The sequence below is a fragment of the Penicillium antarcticum genome (genome assembly GCF_028974205.1).
Source record: "Penicillium antarcticum strain IBT 31339 chromosome Unknown utg000009l_segment0_segment0, whole genome shotgun sequence".
NCBI lineage: Eukaryota > Fungi > Ascomycota > Eurotiomycetes > Eurotiales > Aspergillaceae > Penicillium > Penicillium antarcticum.
Window position 1 is genome coordinate 4,028,092 of NW_026695307.1, and position 25,169 is coordinate 4,053,260.

Genomic DNA, 25,169 nt, shown 5'->3' on the forward strand with positions numbered 1-25,169 from the left:
CCGTATGGGTCAAATTGTCGAGTGTCATTCTCCCTGGATTTTGGATCGGCCCGCGGCCCGGTTTCTTCGCGCCGACGGGACTTCCCTGGGACAGGAGTAAGAGATGTTGATCTTCCAATTAGCCATCGTCTAAGCTACGATATGGCGAGCGTAGATTTGTTTCGCCAATTTAATCCAAATTTTGTACACAAGATATCCACTTCTGGGGGTTTGAAAAAGGTGGGGGGAATCAAGTCAGGAGGGGTGTAAGCCTAGGCTGACTCCCACTTAGACTGGACATACAAATTAAGTGATCCAGTGCTTGTGTGTAATAATTGGGCTAGACTAGTGTTTGATTGGCGCTAGGCGATCCAGCCGCCTAATGTAGCGTCCAAACTTCATCTGTGCCTGTCCATTTAGGTGACAAGTCCCCCATATTGCCAGAAAACATGCTGGCATATAAGGGGTATAACTATCCTTGCTAAGGCCTATGAGTATTTTAATCTCTATCTGTTATCATGAATGATGTCTTGGCTCTCCAGTCTGCCCCTACTCTCACGTTTATGCCCAGAATCATCAATATTACGCTTGTGCAATTGTTTGAAGTATTGCTATGAGACAAATGTATCAAGAAAAATAAAGAGCAGAGTATGATAAGAAGAAATTTGACACCCCCGGTCACAGTTTTCAATAACAATCCTTCCAAAAGATTGGGCTTCCATGTTTTGAAAGATGATTAAAAATCTGATATTATGTCTGACACGGGATTTGCAGCCTCATCAAATATTTGACGAAGCTTTTTTTCATGTTCATCTTTATCTCAAATCTTTGCAGCCAGAATCTCTTCAACATCCGGGACCCAAAATATGGCTACAACCAAGTCAAATCCAGGAGGAGCGTCATTGTAAGACACTCAGATGGGATAAATGTGCCGCTGAAAGACATTGCACTTTCGTTGTGTTCAAAGCAGAGAAATACCAAAGTCTTTCGTCTTTCACTCCTATCCTCGTGCTTTTTGTCCGACAACCAATATGTTCGATGTTCTTGATAAATGGGAAGTATTTCTCTTCCTTTCAAAAATATCCACGAATCCTTCATAAGTCCCTTTCAATGTACCGAGCTTCTCGCTTGTTAGATCGTCAAACGATTGAGCTGTCAGACAGTATGGCGGAAGGAGGGTTTCTGCTGATAGTGAAGATGCCCATTCGAGGTCAACCACACATTTATTAATCTAATTGCTATCAAAAATATATCCGGGCAACGAGATCTCTTAGTGTGTAGAACAATGGTTCTCCTCAGCCTTCTCTTTGGAAAAATGCGGAAGTAGAGCTTTCATCGTCGTCTATCTGGCCATCTGGCCCTGACCGTCATTCACATAAGGTATAGAGCTTACTGATGTCATCTACAACTATCATGACAGGACAGAATATCGCGATAGTATGCGTCCGCTGTCGAGTAGGTTACAGTTCGACCAATGTGGGTCGAAACTCCACCCGTTTCCGACTTGTGGAGTTCAAGGGCAAGCGGCGATTGGAAAACTCTAAAGCTCCATTGTCATCCAAGATCCAGGATCCTATACAGGGCATTTCAATCCACCTTGGAGGTAGCATGTTACGAGAGAGCCCTCTACATAGGTTTCTTCTCTTTTCTTTCTATTATCGGTGTTCGTCCCACATTTTCGAGAACATTTGGACGTCCGAGTCACCGATATAATCCATCAGCAAGTATTAAGTCTCAGGAAGAAATGAGCGCTGGTGGCAAACGAAGGTGCAGGGCAAAGGAGCCCTGAAAGATCACTTGAGTGACCTTTTGAGGGACCAAATTAACCGAGCTCCCCGGGAAACTTGAATTCAGCTGCTTATAGGGTGCTGGACCTAATCATACTTCGCTTTTGTAGGCTCTTTACGTGGCCTTGTTTGCTGACATACAATGTAATACAAATATTGAAACTGCCTTTAAGCCATTGAGTAAAATCCCCAATCTGGCAAGTCTCTGAAGCATCTAGGCTGAGATGATACGGTGCAGGCCGAACAATACCGTGGCGGCTACTGTAAAAATATTGGGAAAAGACGAGAAGCTGTTCTGGAAATCTTGGCTGAAGATCTTTCTCCTGGTTCAGTACTGACTTCAACGTTGTCTCCTTCGATTGCCTAGGATCAATGGCAGGGTGCTCCCCTGGCTTGTCATTGTACAAGCCTTGGTGAATAAAATAACAAAGACTGGCTATGGCTGGCTAATATGATTGGTGACTTTTGGCTTGGGGTGCGTAGATTCGAGAGGTCTCCCTCTTGCCCCTTCCTGGTCAAAAGCGATGAGATCATTCTGTATGAATAACGCTCTTAACTGGCACCAGGAATATATCATTTGCTAATGATCAACCGAAATGCTTACACGATCCAGTGCTACGCGATAAGCAATCTGATTCGGCCTAACTTCAGAGGGATCGCGCTACAAAATCCCACCTGATCAAGTATCCTCATAAGTTTAATAAAGCTATGACCAACTTAGCCCTTGTTCATTCTCATCGGATTCGCTGTCAAGATCGAGGTGGAGGAGCGATCACGTGTGGTTCATGAGACGATGCCCCACTTTTTTGCAGGTGCGCACCCGCGTGAAACCAAGGGTCAGCACTATGGTTCTTGTCACGAGAGGGGACTGGTCTTGATTTTACCTTTGATGCTACTGGAATGCACGATGTAATCATGAGGGTTTTCATTGCAAATCCTTAGCCCTTGAAGGGGAGGCTGGTCTTGATGATGTCAATTTCACCCTTGCCCCACCCGACGGCAGCCACCCACAGTCAATGTTTTTCATGCTGACGATGAAATATGATCTATGATGTGCAGCCAGCTCCAATCATATCAAACACGAGAAAACAAAAGCAGCCAGTCAAGCCGAGCCGATCAAGCGGTCAAGATGCGTGGAGACGAATCCAGGGAGTACAGCTGGGTGCAGGACCAAAATCCGCAGGAGCTTCCCGGCTGACCATTGTGATGAACCCTATTGCCCTCGGTGGTTGCACTACAGCCCGTAGTGCGCTTAGCCTACTCCAGATGGCTGCAGACGGGCTCCAGATAGTCTGATGGATTGCCTATCCTGGTGCGATCAGCGCCCGCCAATCTGCGCTATTACATTGCAATCGCGCCGATCTCTTCAGCTCGAACCTATGAACCTATGGAGTGTCCGAGCGCTAGATGCCTTCCTCCACTGGACTGGGTCGAACTTGATCTGTCGATCGGAGATGCAGAGATGAAGATCCGAAGCTGAAGGCTTTTTTTCCAAGTCTGTTCCCCCGCTCTGCGCGGGTGAGCTTTCTTTTCTATTTTCTCTCCAATCTTCACCCTCTTGATTAGTGTTTGTGTATTATAGTGATATCCCCTCCATTATTTCCAGCGATATGCCTACTGAGATTCCTGGACCCCGTGGAGTTCCGCTCCTTGGTAATGTTTTTGATGTCAACCCCAACGAGACATGGAACTCGCTGAACAGCTTGGCCAAGCAATTTGGTAAGCTTTATGAAGAAAGGTTTCGGAGTCGCAGCAGCTGACTTTTACCTAGGCTCTATCTTCAAAATCAATGCCCTGGGACATGAGATTGTCTTCATCGGTAGTGTCGCACTGCTCGAGGAGATCTGCGACCAAACCCGGTTCCGCAAGTGTGTGACAGGCCCAGTTGTGGAGATCCGATATGCCGTGCACGACAGTCTGTTCACAGCCTACGACAGCGAAAAAAGCTGGGGAATTGCACATCGCATTATGATGCCTCACCTCACCCAATCCGGGACCGACAACCTTTTCGGCGACATGGCCGAGGTCATCCCAGATCTCACAAAGAAATGGAGCTCAGGCACCAAGAAGCGCACTCTGCTCACAAAAGACCTCGACCGTCTACTGCTCGCATCCTGCAAGAAGTGTTTCTTCAATCAGCGCGTGCATGTGCTCGAGGGTGAAGAACCACCCATGCTCAACGCCATGGACGGCGCCACCATGGAGGCGATGAAGCGCCCCACCCGCCCTAAGCTGCTGAACTGGCTGTACCAGCGCCGCTTCGAGAAGGACACCAAAACCATGCGCGACTTCTCAGCCGAGGTGATCAAGATCCGGAGAGAAAACCCGGAGACTGCCCGGAAGGACATCCTCGACGCCATGCTCAACGGCAGCGACCCCGAGAGCGGCGAGAAGCTCACCGAGTCACAAGTGATCGATGAGATCATTTCCTGCTTCATCGGTGCCGCCACAGCCCCCAACCTCGTCTCCTACGCTCTGTACTATCTCATGAAAAACCCAGCCGAGATCACCAAGGCACAGGAGGAGATCGACCGCGTCGTCGGCGACGGCAAGATCGATCTCGAGCACCTCAAAAGCCTGAACTATGTCGAGGCCATCCTCCGCGAGTCGATCCGACTCTCCGCCCCCGCCCCCGGCTTCAACATTGAGCCCATCCCCTCGGACGACAAGAGCCCCATCTTGCTCGCCGGTGGCGAGTACCAGATCGCTCACAACCAGCCCATGATCGCCGTCCTCAGCCAAGTGAACCGCGACCCAGCCGTCTTCGAAGACCCCGAGGCTTTCAAGCCCGAGCGTGTCTACGGCGAGAAGTGGGATCAGCTCCCTGCTGCCGCGAAGAAGGGCTTCGGTAATGGCAAGCGTGAGTGCATTGGTAAGCTCTGGGCTTGGCGCTGGTCGTTCTTCACTCTGGCTAGCATTCTCAAGGATACCAAGTTCGAGTTGGCGGACCCTAACTACAAGCTTGAGTCCAACGGCGCTTTCAGTATTAAGCCGCTTGAGTTCTACGGTCTCGTTAGCCCCCGTAAGTAAGCTGTTAGGGCTACTTGGGTAAATTGTGTTGTTTTGATCAGCGGATACGAAGTCAATAATGAATTTGTCGATATATCACTACGTTACGAAGGGATCTCGGGATGCAACCATATTTAATTTTAGCTCCTCTGGCTTTTTTCTTATTATAATCGCAAAATGTGAAACGTGCTACCGTAGTTGTGGTTGATGGCTTGTGGCGGTGCGGCGACATAGCGGGGGGTTGCGTATGCAATTATGTGGTCATGTCCGCCACGTTTGAAGAGTCCACGACGCCCTATTCAGAGTAGAAGGCAATTTGAACAAACTTACAATGATTTGCTTTTTACCATTGGAAATAATTGAAACCGAATGTGGTATATTGAAATCCATAAAAAGAGGACCAGCCTAAGTCTCTATATTGACAGAGAAGCGAAACCATTCCAGCTGGAGACCATCCCGTACAACAGAATGGCCAAGGAAGAAGAAACAAAAAAGCACAAGTCTATCTTCAACATCATGTCAAATGTAAATCAAAGAAAACAGAGTGCTTTTAGATTTAGCCGCTGTAGTCAATAGTGACAGCCAAACGAACAGCGCCGCCAGAGATGTTACCACCAATACCACCGATATCAGTCTCGGCAGAAGTATAAGCATTGTCAACGACAGCGGCATTGGGAGAGATAGAAGAACAAGTGCCACCGAGAGCATCACAGATCTTCATACCATCAACAGTGAGACCAGCGTTCTGGGCGGCAATAGCGGAAACATCAAATCCAGACCAGTCGTTGTTGGTGGTAGAGCCAAAGTCGAACTCACCCCAGGTGGAGGCATAGCCACCAGCGGAGTCAGTGGGGATAGTGGAACCAGAGGCGGCAGCCCAGCCACCCTGCGAGTCGTCATCGAAGGCAATATACTTGGTCTCGCCGGCGGCGAGGGTAAAGGTGTTGCAGGCGTTGCCGTACCAGCCGTCCATCTTTCCGTCGGGGCCGTACTTGTTGAAGATGGCGACGGTCCAGTCGTCAGTGCTGGAGCCCGTGAATTGAGCCACGTACTTGTACTGGCTGGCGTCGGAGGAGGACACTTCGATGATGTTGCTGCCGTAGGGGTTGCCGACGTTGCCTGCGTAGGTCACGCCGCTGCCGGAGGAGACGGTTGAGCTACCGAAGCCGGCGGTCGAGTAGCTGCCGCTGGAGGGGGTGGCAGTCCAATCGCCGCCAGAGGTTTGGCTTGCCTGGCGGCGCTCGAAAGTGGTGGGGCGGGCAAGGGTGCCTGTGGCCAAGGCTGCGAAGAGCATGAAAGACGTGGAGAATTGCATTGTGTGCGTGGGAAGATGGAACTTCGAGTTGTTGGATAGTTGGACACGAAGGGGAGAGATATATCAGTCAAGATATTCGAATGAGTGTCTGTGTCTTAGGTAAAGAATGACAGAAGTCGTGGTTCCTTAAAAAGAATGTGGTGGTTTGGATAGAAGAAGAAGAGAGTAGATGTGCCAGACATGGCCAGGTATAAATACCTTTGAGAGTCGAGACAAAATCTGCAGCCCCGCCACTCGCCTCCAAAGTCGAGGCCTATTTCAGAACCAAAAGGATGAAACCAAAGGTGCCTGGTACCTGACCCTCATCTCCATGGTGGACAGCGGGGCGCAAGTACTTCAGGTAACTCAGAGGAGGAAAGGCGTCGTATGCCCGTGGGATTGAAAAAAAGCCGAGACCATCTCTCTCTGGGGCGCGGTGGGTTAGGGCTTGGGTGTAACAGAGATCATTCAAGGTGGACACGCGGATGCTCCGGGCCATGGGTCACATTTTGGACATTAGAATTGTGGATAAGTATGATTGGGCCTGTGTGCGACGTGTCAAGCCATAATCAATCTAGAATGATACGGTGTTCGGGACATTCGTCATTGGCGGTTCCTTTGTCTGTCAGACAGTGGGCCAATGTATATGGTCCTGTCCAAATTTGGCAGTGGATGGGTCAGGGGCCGCATGGTTTTCCGGAGGATGGCCGGCGCATCTACGATTTCGGCACGGGGAGGCTCTCGCTCTCCATATCAATGAACTGGACGCGACTCACGTTGTAATCCAGGAAGTACCAGTACAAGTAATGTCCCACGGAGTAACTAGAAGTAGTAATCCATTCAAGTCAGGGCGCCAATGCGACTCAAAGATGGAGCATCCGATGGGGTTAGAAGAACTGTGCCAGTCTGGAAGCGACAATCAAAGTTTGAGAACTGGATCGCCGGACTAAATGGACAGAAAGAGCCCATTGTGGGCCTTTAATGGGGTCTTGAATGGGGCCGAGATGACCAAATTGTCTTGGCCCGGGACTAAGGGATTCTAGCCGGAACTGCTGGAAACTAAGATCTGGAAGGATTTTGAGTGTGACCGATGCATGTCTCTTGACGTGCGTACCGGAAGATATAGAAGTATACCCTTTTTTCAAGGACAATATACAGTGATTCTGTACCTATTGATTGTTTACTGAAATAGAATTTCTGCCCCTGACCCTGAGATGAGTTGAATTTTGTGATTCGCAGCTTAAGTGCCACGGACGATGGTGTTGTGGTCCAGGAGAAAAGCAAGGCGATTGGCTGACCATTCAAAACTATAAACCAATCACAATACAATTTGTAGTCTTGGCAGGGCAACGCTGCAAACGAACCAATCGAACTTTGTTGTCTTGAACTCTAGTGACAGCCAACCATGGTTTCGCTCAGTTTCTTTTACAGGGGGAATGGGTCCGTGACGCAGCCCCAGGGAAAAAGCCACACAACGTTGGAGACATCTCAAAGGCGTCGCAACCACACTCATATGTTTATTGTACGCCGCTGCTTAGGCTGAAATACAGTGCATACGTGTTCATCTCTTTTCTCTCAGGACTGGGTAATCGAAAATTCTGCTTCACATGCGGACCCTTCCTCGCCAAGAATCAATCCTTCTACGAACCCCACTGCCAATGTCTCACGGTTATGCTTTCCACCTTTCTGGGTGGGCCTTGATAATTATCTTGCCTGACTCCGCAAAGTCCCACTGAGGGTTCAAACATGGGATCAAGAACTGCCGACTCGGCGAGAAGGACATTTGAGCGGGCTTGAGCCAGACAATCAAAGGATTTATGGTGAAAAGCTCGTGACTGTGGGTACTCGACTAATGTTACACTGTAGTCGTTGTCTCAAAGGCTCAGCAAAGCTCGGTCAAAATATCGGAGTTTCTTTGTTCGAGACCATTGACCAGGGAAATAAAGTTATATGCTGCACAATGAACAAGCGTCTTCCCGTTCGCCTAGTGTAGCTTGTGGGTTCAATATGGAGTCGAGCGTGTTGTCTAGACAAGTCGATATGTCTGGGCCCCCACATGCCAGGAATGCTGACAGTCAAATCCCCTCAATGAGTTCATCCTGGTCAAATTTATTAGGTGGAATTTTCAATTCAATTGATTTCCGATAGAGCTTTTCTGATTACGCAAGTCAGTCAAAATAGGTTGAATTGTGTTCGTTATGCGAATAGAGTTCATATCCAAGAAGTGCGGCTTGGCAGAAGAACAGCACGCAAACAAATATTTATTGCCACCACATATATAAAGCGAATCAATATAGACTTATTCAACTGTTGATTCGTTGATGTTATTGCCACACCCGCTTGTTCCTGGCGCCTCTGAAAATGACACCCACATGACGTTTGCCACTCCGATGACGACAGCCGTCGCGCTTCCGAGTCAACTTTGACCGATGACCAGGTGCACACCACAAAAGATTATGCTGGATTTCATGAACGAGATATGACCAATTTACCTTTTTTGCATATGCTTGTAACATGTGAGGGCGCCATGTTCTGTGGCTTCTTTGACTTTGGTTGCAATCTCGGCTACTGTTCTTTTCGGCGTTTGAAAAGGTAGTAGGTTATTTGACGGCAATCTATTGGGTGTTTGTGACTTCATTCAAAGTTCACAATTAATATAAGAATAATAAAAGCCTGGGGTACTTAATTTCACGTAATAGTGTCAAAGCTTTTTGCAAGCCATACAATCTCATTGGTAATCTCTTCCACGCTCTACGAATATCATGCCAAGCAGTTTATACTGAGAGATTTTATGCGGAGAATTGGGAATCCATTCATCAATGCCTCTAATCTCTGTCAAATTAGACAGATCTGAGCCATGAAAAGATTCGTCTATCTGCGCATCACACTCTGCGTTTTTGCGTCTCCCATATCCTCTAACATAGAGATAGTCAAAGATATCTGGTTGCCATTCCGCAAGTCTGAAATTGCCTTTCTTCTCACTCAAGCCTGAGTTCACGCCTTTGACAGAATACAATAAGCTTTGAATCCCCATGTCCAAACCTTTCAATACCACGGACTCCTTGAGTGACCCACTATTCTTTCAAACCATTTGAAGATACTAAACAACGTTTTTGACTACCGAGTGTATCACATAACAGAGTGGATCAGCGTCGCGAAAACGCGTCAATTGATTAGACCTTCCTTCTTCAACCACCCACTATGCCACCAATCCGAACTCAATCCTCTCAAAACGCACGGACCAAGATGGTATGATCTTGTTAGCTATTCAAGCTATTAAAAAGCAAGAAATACCGTCTATACGTGAGGTAGCGCGTTGCAGTTTTCATGAGGGCTAACTGACCCGAATTGAGGTAGGATGTACACTATACAAGGCAAACATATGGCTGCTTTTTATTTTCCACGTTTAAGTATTTGAAATCAATCAGATTGACTGATAACCCCTACACTGGATTCTCGGTGAGCACTGATGATCATACTAATCTCACGAGAGAGAGGGTCATGGGGTGGATACGCAGGAAGATAAGCTGCACAAAAAGAGTTGCTAGTAAGAAGAATTGTACCATAACTGATTCGCATTCATAGCGCGAATTGTTGTAAGAAATACAGGTGGTTTTGCTGTTTCATTAAACTGCAGCTAATAAATGAGGTAACCTTGGCTGTCTCAAATTGGATTAACTGTCAATCCGGCCGATGCTGGACCCAGACACAATCCTTTTTCACAGGGGGGTATTCACATGTCTCTCTAAGCTGAGCTAAGTGCGTTGAATATTTCTCCTGGCTTTGTTGCGCTGTATTGTTCACAAGTACCACCAGATATGGGGCGCCGTCCCGATTCCGTTGCATCAGTTCATCTGCACTACTTATTCACGGCAGTCGCTCCTTCCAGAAATTCTACCGCTCCATTGATAATGAAGAGTCTCCAGTCTGCAAGTCCCATGCAGGTCTCTTGATACCTTAAAGTAAAAACAAGACCCTTTTCCCTATGACGGATTCTGCAATTCCAAATAAAGGGAACCATGCCATGTACATTAGCCTAGAGTGGAGGTCAGTCATTTCAGATGTACTTGTCCGTTGATTTTCAAACTCACACTGAGCATGAGGATGCAATGTGTAGATCAGCGTTTGGATTTCAGTGATCCATTCAACATGATGTCTATTTCCAGCGACAGCTCCAAGGTTATCACTGCTGGTGCCATCCTCGAGGAGTTTGTGCAAAATTTGCCTGCTCCAGGACCCACGACTGGAGGTGTGGTTCGATCCGAGCAACAAGTTCCACCTGCACCTACCGCGGGCTTCGATGATAGTATGGTCATAGGGCTTCTGCGTGACATGGAAGGAAATGACGAGACTGAGAACCCAGAGGATGCTGAAGTTTCCGCAGTACGTCCGGCATCACCCTTTGCCGAAGGTGATGGACATGAGTCTTCGGACAGCGAAAATGACCCTGACTTATGTGCGTTTGAGAGGGAGTTGCAGATGTCCTGAAGCAGCATATCAAAATCATTGAGAGGGGAATATCTCATACCAACAGCCTGATCGCAAACCTTAGCTATTTCTTACCGTGGACTGTATGATTAAGCTCAAATCACACGGCAGATCGTTTTCAAAATCGCATTTCTTTATGGCAAAGGCGTAAAAAAGATTGAAGGTGCAAGTCTAGTATAAATGACATCAATTCTCGCTTCGTATCCTCGGGACTGCCAGAATTATGACGTTTTGGCTCGCTACCAAACGTATTTCTAGAGACTGGTATCCAGCCTTGAGTCTCTATGACTTTGCTGAAATGAGATACTGTGTGGATCGCATGGCTTTTATTACGTGGCCGCTATCAGCAGTTAACTTATTTAACGTTAAAAAAATCTTATTTACATAACTGCATGCCAGGCTTGCCAAGTAGGTCTATATCACTTGCCCAAAAATATGCCTTAGCAACCAGGCATCAGAAAGTCTGGCCAACACCCCTGCCAAGCCACCGGGATCACAGGAAGTGGGCTTGTGTATCACGTGACATTTGTGGCGGGAGTTGCCGCCGTCTCTGTGGATACTTCTTGCCCACTCCCATCATTCCTGCATCAATTCTCCGAGTGGTTGCTACATTTAGTTACACATTCTCCACCACACTGACGGTAAGTACTCGCATTCCTTACTATGAGGGCCAATCAACTGACAGCAATCAGATGGGAGCACTCAAATTGCCTCGGATAAAGCTAGCGCGGTCCATCGCTCCCCTTCGTCCTGCAATAGAGCGACCCGCCACCGTGCCGATCCCATGTGTGGACAAGTCAATCTTGGCGCAGTCAATACAGACCACTTCACCGAATCCAGCCGCAGCACGACCTAACACACTACCGGCTGTAAGTTTGGATACTTCCATCCACAAACTGTGCCTAGCTAACGCTAAGCAGCATTTGACCGGAGTTATCGCGAAACACGTTGCCAGAAGCAACCTTAATACGATGGCGCACCAGCTCTTTGAGCCAATTCCTGTCCGTATTGATGAGGATCAACACTACATCGGTAACGAAGATGGCTTGACTATGATTCGTCAACTGGGGGACTTAACTAGCCTCAAGAAAGATATGCAGCAGCTCAAGAAAGCAGACAAGTCCCTCAAGAACGAACTGCTGCAGCTCGGGGAAGCAGACAAGTCCCTCAAGAACGAACTGCTGCAGCTCGGGGAAGCAGAACAGTCCCTCAAGAACGAACTACTGCAGCTCGGGGAAGCAAACAAGCTCCTCAACAACGAAATGCTGCAGCTCGGGGAAGCAGACAAGTCCCTCAAGAACGAACTGCTGCAGCTCGGGGAAGCAGAACAGTCCCTCAAGAACGAAATTCTGCAGCTCAAAAAAGCAACAAAGCTTCAATCTCATCAAAATCTTCTCATACGTGGTGCTGAGTTAGACCTCTGGGCCGGAATTACTGATAGTGACCGAACCAACCGAAACCTTGCCGTCCACGGTGGCAATATTGAACTCGATGTTACCGTCATCAGGGACCAGGACATGATCGATCCTGCTCACGCAGAAATTTGGAAGTCCTTCTTCCACAAGCACTACAACCTGGAGTACCTTTATTCCCATGAGCAGCTTCATGACTTTGTCGATGTCTCCCCTCCAATCCTTAAGATTTTCAATTCACGAGCAGACATCTCGATACCAACCCGTGAATGGCGGAAGGTTGAGGTGTGCGACCGACACAAACTCCTGGAAGCTTGCGATGAGTTCATCGAGGCATTCAAGCAGAATCCAAATACTGCAGCTCCAATCGAACTTCTTTCGCTGGCCACAAGTCGCGGGCGGCCTTTCCAGCGCTAGGGAGAAACTTGAGCTTACCACCAGCATCCGAATCTCCTTTGCTTGCTGTTTTGTTTTGTTTTGTTTTTATATATGATACCCTGGTCCTTCGGAATGCTCTGTCCTCTTTTGCTCGTTGCTATTTCCAACCGGAACGATTACTCTCTATACTATTCTGCATCAATATCCTACATGCATAAGCCTTAAATTACTAGCTCACTACTAGCCCTGTTTTCCACTACTGAATGGCAGCCGTATTCAACTAGTGCCAACTCTCTCACCAAAGTCTCGCTAGGAGTCGAAGATGACTGACTCTCCGAGCCAAAAGAATCTCAAGTCTCCAGCCACTCAACATTTCTAGCATAACCAAAGAAGAAAGGCTGGAAACCGAGTCTTTCTGCAGCTGTAGACATCCATCAAGAAGAGTTGTCATGGTTGCCGAGCTATTATAAGCTATGTTCAGGCCAAAAAACCTCAATACGCACATTCTCGGCAAGCCCGATGTCGCTCAATTATTTATCAGACCTGTGGTTGACCGACTTGAACACCTATGTGTGTCAAGAATAAAGCCGACTGGAATTTAATCATCTGAATGCAGTACTCACCATAACGTGAGCAAAGACAGACGCGGCTTATACTTTGAAGGCTCGCAGATGGACTATGATCAAATTGAGGAAGAGCATGATAGCTGCTTCTGGTAACGTATATTACTAAGGTGGGAGGGAATCTATTCCTTCATGTCTTGTCATAAGAGCAACCATCATCAGAAGAATCAGAGAAGGTGTGTGAACAGAAAGAATGATCTAATACATTCCAAAGTCAGCTTATTTTCAGGACATATTCTTAAGAAGAAACCGTATTGAAATTGGTCCGGGTGGAGTCTGGATTTCTCACCCATCTGGTTGTCGCGCATCTGGACCCCATGCATATTTCAAGAAGTTGAGGAGTGGAATGACTTCCTCTGGGGTCTCAACGAGAAAGATTCGACTGGGTGGGGAACAAGAAGACTCTCTGGTGGTCCGAAGTCTTGGAGGACATACTTGACTGGAGCTATAATGGAAAGATTTAGAGCAATGTTAAAACGGCTAAGGATATCCAGCCCATCTAGTGGTTTCAGGCTCCTCGCTCTTGGAGACTTGGAGCTCTTTCTAGACAACAATTTTCGGGTCAGAGGGATATGGTCTGGTCCCACTTGAGAATCTACCACGAGTGAAATTCCTTGTGCGATTTACAAATTTTGGAGGATCATAATTTACCCTGTCTCGATTGTTAAATCTGGAAGTTGTCGCAGAATTCAATTATGGAAAGACATAAGTGCTGCAGCAGGAACGAAACTGAATCAATGCCATGAAGTAAAAGGAATGGAGTAAGAAGGGAAAAGGGGAGAGCCATTATTTATCAGGTCCACGAGATTCACGCTATCTCGATAGTAAGCTACTGAAAGTCCAATACTAGGTACTGTGAGCAGTTAACTCGCTGTCAGGTTAGTCACCTGTGTGGATACTAGTTACGCATAAGCGCTGAACACTGTAGTACGCCTTTTGGATTAAATTCCTATATGTGTCTCCTTGATGCTTTCTCTGACACATACGACCACAGGGTGTGGAGAACAGGGCTTCCCGTCCGCTCAGCCGTACTTAAGCCACACGCCGGTAAGTTAGTAGTTAGGTGGGTGACCACTAGCGAATCCTTACTGTTGTATGTTTTTTTTTTTGTATCTATTTTTCATTTCCGCGGAGATCAACCTTAATAATTATACTACATTCTCAATTTGTTATGATAAGAATATAATCTTATGATAAATGGCTTAGGAAATTAAATGTTAATAGATCGAGGCCGGACAACAGAAAAAGCTACTTTCTTTAAGTAGCTAGTGATGTGAGTGCAAAAAGCTCTTTAGAACAAAATGAGGTCTGTGAAGCTAGGTCAAAGACATACTGACTTGCCTGGCAATTGGCCTCTATAAGTGCTAGGTGTCACGGAATTGAGCATGTTAATTACAATTTTTTTCACGGCCAGTTTATTCCAGAAGACATATCACAAATGGAGGCATGCATCAGTTTGCGATTATTAGAGAGTTTAATCATAGTTATAAGACCGTAGTTGTACCGCACATTAAATAACCAGCTTCAATTTTTTAGGCTTTGGCGGTCTGTCAATGGATTTCTCCATTCTTTCGGTGGAGTTGTGGAATGGCTCCCACCGGGTTCATCCAAGCTCCATGGTTCACTTTGCACAACAGTCTCTGAGACTACCGTGATATCTTTTGAAGTAGGCTCTGGCTCAGTAAGGATATGCTCATCACTTCCCCACGCAGAAACCTGCGTTTGTGTCGGGCCCGCGGTACTCATTTTACTCTTCTTTGTGTTTCTGTCACCGCGATTTGTTAAAGTTTTCAAGCCCGAGAGTGGGTAAGTCTGCCCCGATGGTTTTCCAGAGGAACTGAAGAGTTGAGAGAGACCCATTTTTTTGAAGCCTTTGCGAAGAAGTGGCTGAATGATGGGCAGATTAGATACCACGATTGAAACAAATGTCTCGCGACAAGCCCACTTGGAGCCGGCAGAGGCGCCATCGGGACCCGACTGCATGTTATTTGTCAGAAATAATGTATTGCTGGAGCAAAGGGCACCATTGACAAGGAACTTACGCTCATAATGGTAACGGCTCGAATGATTGACGCTGTGATGACAAAAGCAGCACCAGAAAAGAGGGCCATAAGAGGAACTTTGCGTTTCAAACTGATGTTGACTGTCCACAGCAGAGGCAGTGGAATCGAAAGCAAGTAGATGTCAGTGATGATGTTGAGTATCACCACGACGAGAACGTATACTGGGGAGTTTGTTGGCTGGCATAATTCTGTGCATATTGAGTTATGTTTGAGACTTTGCTTGCCAATGGCTTGGGGGAAACTCACTGCCGGGATTTGGGCTAATCTGCCAGAACGCATGGAAAGGCTGACATGACAGCAAAAGAGACAACTGTGTTGCAGCCCATGTCACGGCTAGGATAACGTAGGCGAGTCGGACACGAGTCGGAAGGCTCTGTAGGCCAGTTCTGCAGAATTATCAGCATTTCAATTATTCTGAAATGTTCCTAGGAAGCATTTGGAGCGCACGTTAATCGAGAATAAAAGACCGACAGGCTGAATTTGACAAGCCATAGGATTGCGACGTATAGTGACCATCCAATGATTTGGATCTTTGATCCAGCAACTCGATTATACGCCTCCTTAGATCTAAGGTCGACACCTTTCCGCTCTTCATCTGTCATATAGCTGTTGGTCAAGCCCTGATACTTGGCAACAACGAGATACGCTGCTACTGTCTCTAATACAAATACAATCTGTGCAAGATAGTCTTAGCGCATAGAAGACACATAGAGAGAAGTAGAACATACCCCCGCCAAAGGCATGAGATAGTCATCGAGCTGGAAATTGGCAGGTCCGACAAGCTTCCATCGTACAAAGATACGCACGATGATTGTGAACAGCGCTAAAGATAGCAACACCCATGCCTCGACATTGCTCGACATGTCCACGAGTGCGCGATGGCTAGGAATGCAGATGACGGTAAGTGTGAAGGATCAGGCAGGGGTCACAAAATAATGAAGCCTCCAAGAGGCTTCAATGGGATCTTCCAGGGATTTTCGTGGCTGAATCCTTCCATCTTGTTTGCTTGAAGATCATAAGCCCCCTGGTACTTTTGTACAGAAGCTGATCCACTTCAATTTTATTGACAAGACATACATGGAAAGCCATTTGCGGTACTCGTGTCATCGGTACGCTTCGCCATCCATAACAAGCAAGATCTTCGAATACTCACGCACGTCTCTCCACCAGGTCCACAAAAACAGGAGAGGTGGAGCTCGTGTCGGCCCGCCAAGCACGACCGTGGCAATTTTCAGAGGCTAAACATTGGGATAGTTTTACCGGAACTCTCAACCCTGCTCCGCTCGGTGAACTGACGGACAATGCTGATCGATGGGGGCGGTCCCATTTCAGGGGCTCAACTAACAACTAGCATTCCTAATGGCCTACCGAAATCGGCTTTCCTTCCGGTAGCCCGTCGGTTCGAGAAGTTTCAACTAAATATACATTTATCCCTAGGCAGCGAGACTTGCAGTGCCCCTCTCTGCTTTTCCTCACCTGGCACTTCACTCGATTTGTGAATATGTCCTCCTTTGAGTTTATTGTTGTCGGAAGTGAGTAATAGCCTTTAGATACGATTTCAGCCTATTCCCGAGGGTTTCAGATGGTTTGCGGGGTACCATGGTATCCTAAGGTTAGATCATATCTCTCGGGACCAAGCCTCGGATTCTATCCCAAATACCTCAACCCTGGTGCCTCATAGCTAATAGGTGATAGGTGGCCCGGCTGGCAGTTCGCTCGCTGCCACACTTGCCAACTCGACCGCAAAGCCACAGGTCTTGCTTCTGGAAGCGGGTGAGGAAAAGGAGGATCGTAATCTTCGCGTGGATGGACAGCGATGGATCACTTTCCAAAATCAGTCTATGAACTGGGGCTACAAGACTTCCCCGCAGAAAGATTGCAACAACCGGGAGATTGACTACAGCCGCGGTCGGTGTGTGGGTGGATCAAGCGCCATCAACTTTGGCGTGTACAGTGTTGGCGCGCGTGACGATTATCAAGAGTGGGCGCGCATCGTTGGCGATGATGCTTATGGGTGGCAAAGTATCCAGAAAAGGTTGAAGGACCTTGAGACTTTTCACGGAGAGACGCCGCAAGGTATGGATAAGAAATACGCCAATCCAAAGTCAGAAAATCATGGTAGCAAAGGCCCTCTGCACGTAGGCTTTGCACGCGAGTGGGAAAGAGACCTGCCGGAGCTGTTGGATGTTTTCGAGCAGGCTGGATTCCCATTGAACCCTGATCATAACTCGGGTAACCCCATTGGAATGTCGGTGTTGATTAACTCTGCCTATAAGGGTCTGCGCTCAACAGCACAGGATCTGGTTGTCGGAGAAGATAAAAATAATCTGACTATTGTTACCAATTCGCCGGTGCAGCGTCTTATCCTGGAAGGACAGAAGGCTGTCGGCGTTGAAACGAACGGAAAGAAATGTGAGTTCAACCCATTCGGCCTCCAAAAAAAGTGCTAATACAGTTTTGTCAATAGACTATGCTACAAAGGAGGTCATTCTATCCGCCGGCTCACTCAATGACCCTCGCATCTTGATGCATTCGGGAATTGGTCCCGCCGACCAACTCAAACAATACAACATCGACGTCGTTCTCGATGCCCCCGCCGTTGGTCAAGGACTTCGCGACCATTGCTTCGTTCCAATGGTGAACACGCGCACCGATACCAGTACGGACCGAAGGGGTTTCTATGGCTCCGAGGCCGCTATGGATGCCGCAAAAAAGGAATGGGAAGAACATGGAACCGGTCCCTGGGCGAAGTTCGCTTGTGAATTGGGTATTGGTTGGTTCAAGCTTGAACAGCTCACTTCCACGCCAGAATTCAAGGCCCTTCCCGAAGATGAACAGCGATATCTCCTTCAAGAGACCGTGCCACACTACGAGATTATTACCCATTTCCCTATCCACTGGTTCATTCCGGACTTCCCTAACGAAGCCTTGAATTACTCTTGTCTGTTGGTTTTCTTGTTCAATGCACAGACTCGTGGAGAAGTCACTTTGCAATCATCGGACCCCGATGCTCCGCTTATTTTCAATCCGAAGTTCCTTGCCCACCCATTCGACCGCCGCCTTGCAATTGAGGCTCTGCGAGATTCTTTCCGAGTTGCCAAGCATGAATCTTATACAAAGGACAATGTGGCCGAACTAGCCATGCCCAAGGGCGAATCGGACGAGGACCTGCTCGAATATTGGCGCCAGAATATCTCGTCGAGTTGGCACATGACAGGAACAACCAAGATGGGCAAAAAAGGCGACACTGATGCCGTCGTCGATCCTGATTTCAGAGTTATGGGCACTGAGAATTTGCGGATTGCTGATATGGGCGTTGTGCCGGTGTTGGTCAATGCCCATGTCCAGGCAGTGGCCTATGTTACTGGTGCAACTTGCGCCGAGAAGTTGATCAAGGAATACAGCCTGGCTTAGATAAAGAAATTGCAGAGGTTGTAGTTCGAGATATAAGCTACAATTGGCTGCAATATATAGCTATCAAATCGCGCGTATTATTATAAGGGGCAATTAAGAACTCGTCAAGATCGAAATTTCCCTGTGTCATCTTCCCTGTTTGTAAGTAGTATGTGCTGGGCTTACAATATAGCAAGTCTTTGTGGAGTTTCTCTAGGAAAAATTATGCAGTAAAGTAAGAATTCTGTATATTCTAGTCAAAAGAGGGCACAGATCCGGGCCAAAATGGGGTGCTTCTGCCTAGAAGCAGACGTTTTCACTCTCTACCATTGACTTATAAAGGTTTGGAATTATTGCAGTTCATCGGTTGATTCAAAATTTCTGTAATCTGGAAAAGATATTTTGTAATAAATTTTTCTGAGGCCTCCAATTACAAATTGCTTGGCGTTGGAAGCCTAGATGTGAAATGTTTGGTATTGGAGGCCTGAATGTACGTCATTTTCCATTGGAGGCCCTACATCTCAGAACATTTCCGATACAAAGCTTGATACGCGCGCCATTTGCCCCGTTTTGAATGCTTGAATGCGGCTGTGTCGTACGCCTAAACAAGTCTTGATTTATGTCTCATCAAGCAAGAAGATTGGCCTGAGCTGTATATTGGGTTCACCTCAACCAATGACTCTACAGCCTTCATGTCTTATCTCTTTGCTAGGTTTAGTGCTAACGTCACTTTCTCTCGTGATCCATGGGGTATATACAGTTGGTAGGCATATGCGCATCTTTGTGAGTTTCAGGACGAAGGAGAAAGTATTTAAGTAAAGGAAATTCCAACGTCTTCTACTACAGATCCTCTCTATACCAACTTCCTCTTTTCCACATTTGCACTTACCTTCCTACAACAATTCCCAGTATGAGATTCTCCAAGATTCTTGCTATTGTCTTCTCAGCTGCGTCTGTTGTCCATGCCGCCGCTGTGGACCAGCGAGGTGCTGGCCTCGACGCGCGAGGCTGCAGCTATGACAGCTGTGATGAATGCTATGATAGGGACCAGTACTGCGTTTACTGCAACACTGGAGGCGGTATTGGCGTCTCTTGTGCAGTTTGGTTCGTCTTTACCTGACCCTCGCCTCGTGATGGTAATTAGTACTTCTAACCAAAATTCATATTAGCCTGTCGCATTGCGACGCTTGCTGCTAAGCAGCAGAACGTCTGTTACGAAATCTTTGCTGCCACCTTGCCATCTTCCCTGTGATCAAGCCTGTGGGGGGTTCCGCCAACTTGATCTGATTGAGGCTCCAATCTGGCTAGCATTGTTAACGCGGAAAGACGAGAGGGATATGTTTGACCTATTTCTCGCCCAGCACGACTCTATTTTCTCTGTTTTATTTTTTTTCCATGTGTGCCTTTCTTTGTCTATGTTCTTTGGTATTTAAGGCCTTAAAGGTACTATTGAAAGATAGACATGTTCCTTCTTTAGGTACTCAAGCATCAATGTGTTGTTCTACTTTTCATGCTTTTTCCTTAACAGTAGTTATAAGTGCCGATTTACTCTACCCGAGAATTTCGAGTACGTTTAGAATTCTACTCGTACTGCATCTTAGGCATATGCTCGCACTGTTGCAGATTATAGGCCCGACTGGACGTGCCTGCGCTTCGTATATCATCTTACAGACCAAGATATCCATCTACTGTTTATCTCTACCGACTTTGTCGGCCTCGGACGGGCGCGTCACTCACTGCTTTTGTCGGTGCGCCCCATACAAAGTCCTGAGTATGGCTTTAGTCGCGTCGTTCGGGAATTTTCTCTGTCCCGGCGTTCGTACGGATACCACCCTTGATTACACACTAGAGTTCTCCCGACTTGACATTTAGCCTAGGCCAGGTCAACCCCGGTGGCTTGAGGGCTCGTGGATGAAAGTGAAAAATGCAGCGGCTGAATATACCCAGCCCATTCGGTATCCAGCTCCAGGTCTTCACGGACTTTGAACTTGGTCCAGGTCAGAATTGCGTGCTCGGTGGTGTCGTCCGATAATCTGGCCATGGTGGGATCACCGGCCCTCATTGCGGAAGATTTGAGTAGATTTGAATGTGAACGAGATTTTTGTAGTCTAAGTTCGGATTTAGATACAGAGTAAACAGCCGCTGGTGACAATCAAATGCAGATCAGTACGGTGGTTGGTTGCGCCGGCAGGGTTCTCATCCCGGCTTTCACCTGGCGAATTCTTACTCTTGTATGTTATATTGTGATATTCCCGTCTTATTGTAAAAGTCAACTATATACTTTTGCGGAATTGTTGCTCTGAGGTTCATTACACAGCTAAACTAGAAGTCTTCCCTGTTGCGAGACTGTAGCCCGAGTCACCCTACGTTCTTCATCCACAGTGAAACTATATATATCTTCGCTACAGTAGCTATCTACAAAGAATCCACGACTAAAATAACAATCCCCGTGATTACAGTCGATTTGGAGTAATTTATGGACTACGTTGGATCGCACGCACCTTAACACATGAAACCCCCAATTTTGGCCTATATAGGGTGGCACATAACTAATTCATTTGGTGTAAGAGGATGGACGGTATATGTTTGGTTATGTATCGGGGTGATAACCAAAGCATCAACCAATAAGCTCGCGTAGCTCAGTTGGTAGAGCGCGGCACTAGTAATGCCGAGGTCCATCGTTCAAGTCGGTGCGTGAGCATATCTACCTTTTTTTGCATTTTGTTTTTCTTCTACTAGACCATCCCTCAAGGTCTTAGTACCCAAATGATCCAAGAATAACCTATCAGCTCGCGTAGCTCAGTTGGTAGAGCGCGGCACTAGTAATGCCGAGGTCCATCGTTCAAGTCGGTGCGTGAGCATATCAAGTTCTCTCTTTTTTTTTTTGTCATTTTTCAATTTGCTTCCGTACAGGAATGCTTTGTTTCTATCAAATTCCCCTCCGCATCCAATTACTGCGAAAACCAGTTACATCCACAGTTCCATAGCCTCGAAAATCACGGTTAGATGACCGCAAGTTCTACATGATACCAGTCGTTGGGCAGAAGTTGCTGCAACCCAAGCTATACGTGAATAAAGCCAATGGCGCCAAAGCACCCAAGTACCAATCGATTGACCCATTTCAAACTGACAAAACACCATAATATGCATGAAAATGCAGAATAAGCTGCATGAACAACTCAGAAACCCCAAAAATCCTCCAGAGTGATTGACCACGATTAACCCACCCGCATGCAACGCATCCACTATCGACCCCTAGCAAGCAGGGCAAATGACGCGAACTAGTAACAAAAAATGTACTCCGACATTGAATTATCTTGCATGTACGGTGTACATTATGCACTAATCAGCACAATGCCCATAGTCCAAACTGAACCAAACCCCCGCTTATATGTACCTGCCACGCTGGCCTGGAATTAAATCCTCCTCCCTCCCTTTCTTCCTTCCTCGGAAAACCGAGAGCCCATCGAGGATGTCATCTGGATCTGTACCGCAGGTAGGGCGATGGCGCCTGTGATACACCAGCTCTCCCAGACCATCCCGCCAGATTCAACATCTTCAGCTTTTATACCGGGATCGTCTGGTCCCCGCGTGACAGAAGTCCTAATTCGCGAATCTACTGTGAGCAGTAGCGGTAATTCAGTTACTTTTACGCCGCCCGCAAGCTATGCATTCACCGACGATACGGATAGCGATACAAGCGATACCAGCTCCAGCAGTAATAGCTCCAGAAATAGTAGCAGCAGCAAAGAAAGCGGCAGCGGCATATCAGGCCCCCTCAAAGGCGCAATAGCAGGCTCAATTCTTGGCGCCGCATTCCTCCTGTTACTACTATATTGCTGCTACCGACGATCGCCCAGAGCAGCAGAAGAACACCGACGAAAACACCGAAAAGATTCTAATACCTTGAAAGACTCGCCAGAGCCCGCACCTGAACCAGCCCCAGAGCCAAAGCCAGAACCAGAACCGACAGAACCGCCGCCAGCATCAAAGAAAAAGAAAACAGTTCGCATAGCGCCTGGATCGACACCTCCTCCGCAGTTCACTCTTCATCCGCATGTGCGGACGCCTGTCAAGGTGAAGGTGAAACTTTATCCTGATTCGGAGGAGGCGAAGGGGATGTTTTCTCCGATTGAGCGGTATACCATGGATCTCGCGGCTGGGGCTCATATTAGGATTAAGAGGAGTAAGAGTGGGCCGTCGACTGTGTTTGTTAGTCGGCCTAGGGATCCGGGCGAGGTTGTTTAATACCGGTGAGGGGTAATTGAGCCTGATAATGGAATTGGTAGATATAGATAGGAGTCATGGTACTGGTTATAGTTATGAATGGGCTGACAAGATTGGCATGGACTGAGCTGAACTTAAATGATTGGATTGGATTTCATTAGCCTGAGGGCTCTTTCGTTTTGGTTTTGTCTAATCTGACATGATCTGATCTTGTGTGGGGGCATTGCATGGTCTATGTAGATAGTTCTCTAGGGCATAATAGGGGAAATGGGATGACGCTCGGTTCGAAAGATTTAGTCTGCTCTTGGCTTTCCCCGGCCACCTCCACGGCCTCCACCACGACCGCCGCGGCCTCTACCGCCGCCACCACCACGTCTCTTCTCAACACCGCCTCTGCCATCACGCTGACCGGCACCAGGACTTAAAGCATCACGGCTCTTAATCTTGGGCTCGCGGGTGTTACTCTTAGAACGGGAGCGGCCGCGCTGACCACCACCGCCGCGCTTAGCGGCCAGGTCGCTGGCGCTGGCATAGTTGAAGCCGGGAACGCCCTTCAGTCCCATCTTGCCAACGACCTTCTTGTCCATCGGGGGAGGCTCGGGGCAAGCCATGGCCTTCATAGCCATTTCATTTGCGAGTTGAACGAGACCGGGCTTGTCAAGACGGAGCTGGCGCATGAGACCTGATCCAGCGAAGAAACCGATGAAGGATGAGTAAGCGCGTTGCTTGGTCTCTTCGTCGATCTTGTACATAGCCTGGGTGACGGTGTCGACGCACGAGTCTGCGCCGGCATTGATAGCTTCGGTGGCGGGGTGAGCCTTGATAGGCAGGTGACGGTTGTTGTTCATGAAGAAAGACTCGCCTTGGGTGAGAAGGATGATGGCGCGGCCGTCATTTCCGGCACGTGCGGTACGACCGACACGGTGAACGTATTGCTCGCCGTTGGAGGGCAGACCGACTTGAACGACGAGGTCGACGTTGGGGAAATCCATACCGCGGCCAATGACATCTGAGGCGAAGAGGATTCCGGCTTCGGCTTCCTTGAATTCTTCTGTGGTCCTTGTGCGTGCGCGCTGGTTGAGTCTAGAGTGGATCTCGAACACCTTCAAAGGTGTCAAGCCCTGGGAGAAGACAGCTGCGAAGAGAGCAACCATGTTGGCGGTGACACCGAAGACAATGATCTTGGAGCTGGTCTTGATTTCAAGGTTGAGAAGGGAGGTAAGGGTAGTGAAAGTTTGTGACACGGATGGCATCAGAACATGGTACTGGGGCACTCTCTCGTGTGTAGGTGCTTCGTTCTTTTCAATGGTGGAAAGACTGGTGTAGCCTGGCTTCAAGACCACGCTGACCACGTCCTTAACCTTAGGAGGGACTGTAGCCGAGAAACACATACCCTGCCAGCCAGTACTCTTGGCGGGAATGAGTCTGAGGATCTGCTTCACGTCATGAATGAATCCGCTCTCAAGCATGGTATCAGCTTCATCCAGAACTAGAGTTTGGATGTTAGACAGCTTCTCCGCTGAGTCCTCATCGGAAAGATAATCCTTCAGACGTCCAGGGGTGGCCACAAGAACAGAAGGAGTCTGCTTCATGAAACGAGAAAAGGCAGGTGCCCTGTTCGTTCCACCAACGGCAATATCACATCTGACAGGAGTGGTGAGTTGCGATGTTAGTTGATCACATGACTTGGCAATTTGCTGGGCGAGTTCTCGAGTCGGAGTGATGATCAGGATGGCAACCTTGCCCTTTGGTGGGGTTGCCTGGCCTTGGAGAAGACAGTGCAGGGCAGGGAGGAGAAAGGCCAGGGTCTTTCCAGTACCGGTCTTGGCCTGGACGAGGCAATCGCTGCGCCAGGTAGGGAGTTCGGTCAGAACACGGTGTTGCACTGGGGTCATGAACTCGAATTCCATGATCTTGAGGGCCTGGAGAAGTTTGGAGTCTAGCTTTCCAGCCATGCTGGAGTAGGGCACAGCGCCATCATTGATTCCGGGGCCTGACATGGTCGAGGCTAAATGTTTCAAAGGACCTGATATGAAAATTCAAATGGGTGCGATTGAGCGATGAGTTACAGATGGGTTGTGAAATGAGCGTGAAAGATACAGCAAAAATCAAGAATTCATCTATTTTTGGAGGATTGCAGGTTGTAAGAGGCTTGCATCAACAGTTGTCTTTGTGTAGAGATTTGCTGCCAAGCATTTCCGACTTTGAGGGAGCTTGGTCAGCATCGCTTGATTGGCCACATGGGGATCCACTATAATTAGCTGCAGACAACTCTTTCTTTCTTTCTTCACTTCGATTGTTCCTGCAGGATATTGTCGAGTATTTGGAGATTCGACGTCCAAGATACCTCGGCTGAATCTCTGTCTGGATAAGCTCCACCATTCATAACTTCGGGAAAACCCGTCTTAGACACTCGGAAAATCTCCCTGAGACGGCAGATTTTTCTCTAGCTCGGACCCCAACGCGTTTAGGCGACGGGGCCGTAACTGATATTCACATCCAGTCCAATTGGCCAG

The 25,169-nt window shown here is 47.8% G+C and overlaps 12 protein-coding genes across 12 annotated transcripts; 6 read left to right on the forward strand and 6 right to left on the reverse strand.

Moving 5' to 3' along the window:
* Positions 1–849: 849 nt before the first annotated feature.
* On the reverse strand, positions 850–1,184 carry N7508_009880 (uncharacterized protein; the record flags this gene model as incomplete). The annotated part of the gene is made up of 2 exons (XM_058467942.1): positions 850–1,083; positions 1,125–1,184. The coding sequence occupies 2 exons, from the start codon at positions 1,182–1,184 to the stop codon at positions 850–852; spliced, it is 294 nt and encodes a 97-aa protein (XP_058315788.1).
* A 255-nt stretch (positions 1,185–1,439) lies between these two features.
* N7508_009881 (uncharacterized protein) lies at positions 1,440–1,697 on the reverse strand (the record flags this gene model as incomplete). The annotated part of the gene is made up of 2 exons (XM_058467943.1): positions 1,440–1,605; positions 1,654–1,697. 2 exons carry the CDS (start codon positions 1,695–1,697, stop codon positions 1,440–1,442), a joined length of 210 nt encoding a protein of 69 aa, XP_058315789.1.
* Positions 1,698–3,376: 1,679 nt separating this feature from the next.
* On the forward strand, positions 3,377–4,796 carry N7508_009882 (uncharacterized protein; the record flags this gene model as incomplete). Its single annotated transcript, XM_058467944.1, has 2 exons — positions 3,377–3,485; positions 3,538–4,796. 2 exons carry the CDS (start codon positions 3,377–3,379, stop codon positions 4,794–4,796), a joined length of 1,368 nt encoding a protein of 455 aa, XP_058315790.1.
* A 535-nt stretch (positions 4,797–5,331) lies between these two features.
* Positions 5,332–6,090, reverse strand: N7508_009883 (putative allergen; the record flags this gene model as incomplete). The annotated part of the gene is made up of 1 exon (XM_058467945.1): positions 5,332–6,090. The coding sequence occupies one exon, from the start codon at positions 6,088–6,090 to the stop codon at positions 5,332–5,334; it is 759 nt and encodes a 252-aa protein (XP_058315791.1).
* Positions 6,091–10,218: 4,128 nt separating this feature from the next.
* Positions 10,219–10,557, forward strand: N7508_009884 (uncharacterized protein; the record flags this gene model as incomplete). Its single annotated transcript, XM_058467946.1, has 1 exon — positions 10,219–10,557. The coding sequence occupies one exon, from the start codon at positions 10,219–10,221 to the stop codon at positions 10,555–10,557; it is 339 nt and encodes a 112-aa protein (XP_058315792.1).
* Positions 10,558–11,249: 692 nt separating this feature from the next.
* N7508_009885 (uncharacterized protein) lies at positions 11,250–12,386 on the forward strand (the record flags this gene model as incomplete). Its single annotated transcript, XM_058467947.1, has 2 exons — positions 11,250–11,426; positions 11,478–12,386. 2 exons carry the CDS (start codon positions 11,250–11,252, stop codon positions 12,384–12,386), a joined length of 1,086 nt encoding a protein of 361 aa, XP_058315793.1.
* A 1,533-nt stretch (positions 12,387–13,919) lies between these two features.
* N7508_009886 (uncharacterized protein) lies at positions 13,920–14,357 on the reverse strand (the record flags this gene model as incomplete). The annotated part of the gene is made up of 2 exons (XM_079040915.1): positions 13,920–14,058; positions 14,308–14,357. The coding sequence occupies 2 exons, from the start codon at positions 14,355–14,357 to the stop codon at positions 13,920–13,922; spliced, it is 189 nt and encodes a 62-aa protein (XP_078897039.1).
* A 137-nt stretch (positions 14,358–14,494) lies between these two features.
* N7508_009887 (uncharacterized protein) lies at positions 14,495–15,896 on the reverse strand (the record flags this gene model as incomplete). Its single annotated transcript, XM_058467948.1, has 5 exons — positions 14,495–14,947; positions 15,013–15,221; positions 15,280–15,419; positions 15,481–15,707; positions 15,762–15,896. 5 exons carry the CDS (start codon positions 15,894–15,896, stop codon positions 14,495–14,497), a joined length of 1,164 nt encoding a protein of 387 aa, XP_058315794.1.
* A 638-nt stretch (positions 15,897–16,534) lies between these two features.
* Positions 16,535–18,447, forward strand: N7508_009888 (GMC family oxidoreductase; the record flags this gene model as incomplete). The annotated part of the gene is made up of 3 exons (XM_058467949.1): positions 16,535–16,565; positions 16,729–17,445; positions 17,501–18,447. The coding sequence occupies 3 exons, from the start codon at positions 16,535–16,537 to the stop codon at positions 18,445–18,447; spliced, it is 1,695 nt and encodes a 564-aa protein (XP_058315795.1).
* Positions 18,448–19,336: 889 nt separating this feature from the next.
* N7508_009889 (uncharacterized protein) lies at positions 19,337–19,678 on the forward strand (the record flags this gene model as incomplete). Its single annotated transcript, XM_058467950.1, has 2 exons — positions 19,337–19,505; positions 19,596–19,678. 2 exons carry the CDS (start codon positions 19,337–19,339, stop codon positions 19,676–19,678), a joined length of 252 nt encoding a protein of 83 aa, XP_058315796.1.
* Positions 19,679–21,930: 2,252 nt separating this feature from the next.
* On the forward strand, positions 21,931–22,674 carry N7508_009890 (uncharacterized protein; the record flags this gene model as incomplete). The annotated part of the gene is made up of 1 exon (XM_058467951.1): positions 21,931–22,674. One exon carries the CDS (start codon positions 21,931–21,933, stop codon positions 22,672–22,674), a length of 744 nt encoding a protein of 247 aa, XP_058315797.1.
* A 272-nt stretch (positions 22,675–22,946) lies between these two features.
* Positions 22,947–24,653, reverse strand: N7508_009891 (uncharacterized protein; the record flags this gene model as incomplete). Its single annotated transcript, XM_058467952.1, has 1 exon — positions 22,947–24,653. One exon carries the CDS (start codon positions 24,651–24,653, stop codon positions 22,947–22,949), a length of 1,707 nt encoding a protein of 568 aa, XP_058315798.1.
* Positions 24,654–25,169: the final 516 nt, after the last annotated feature.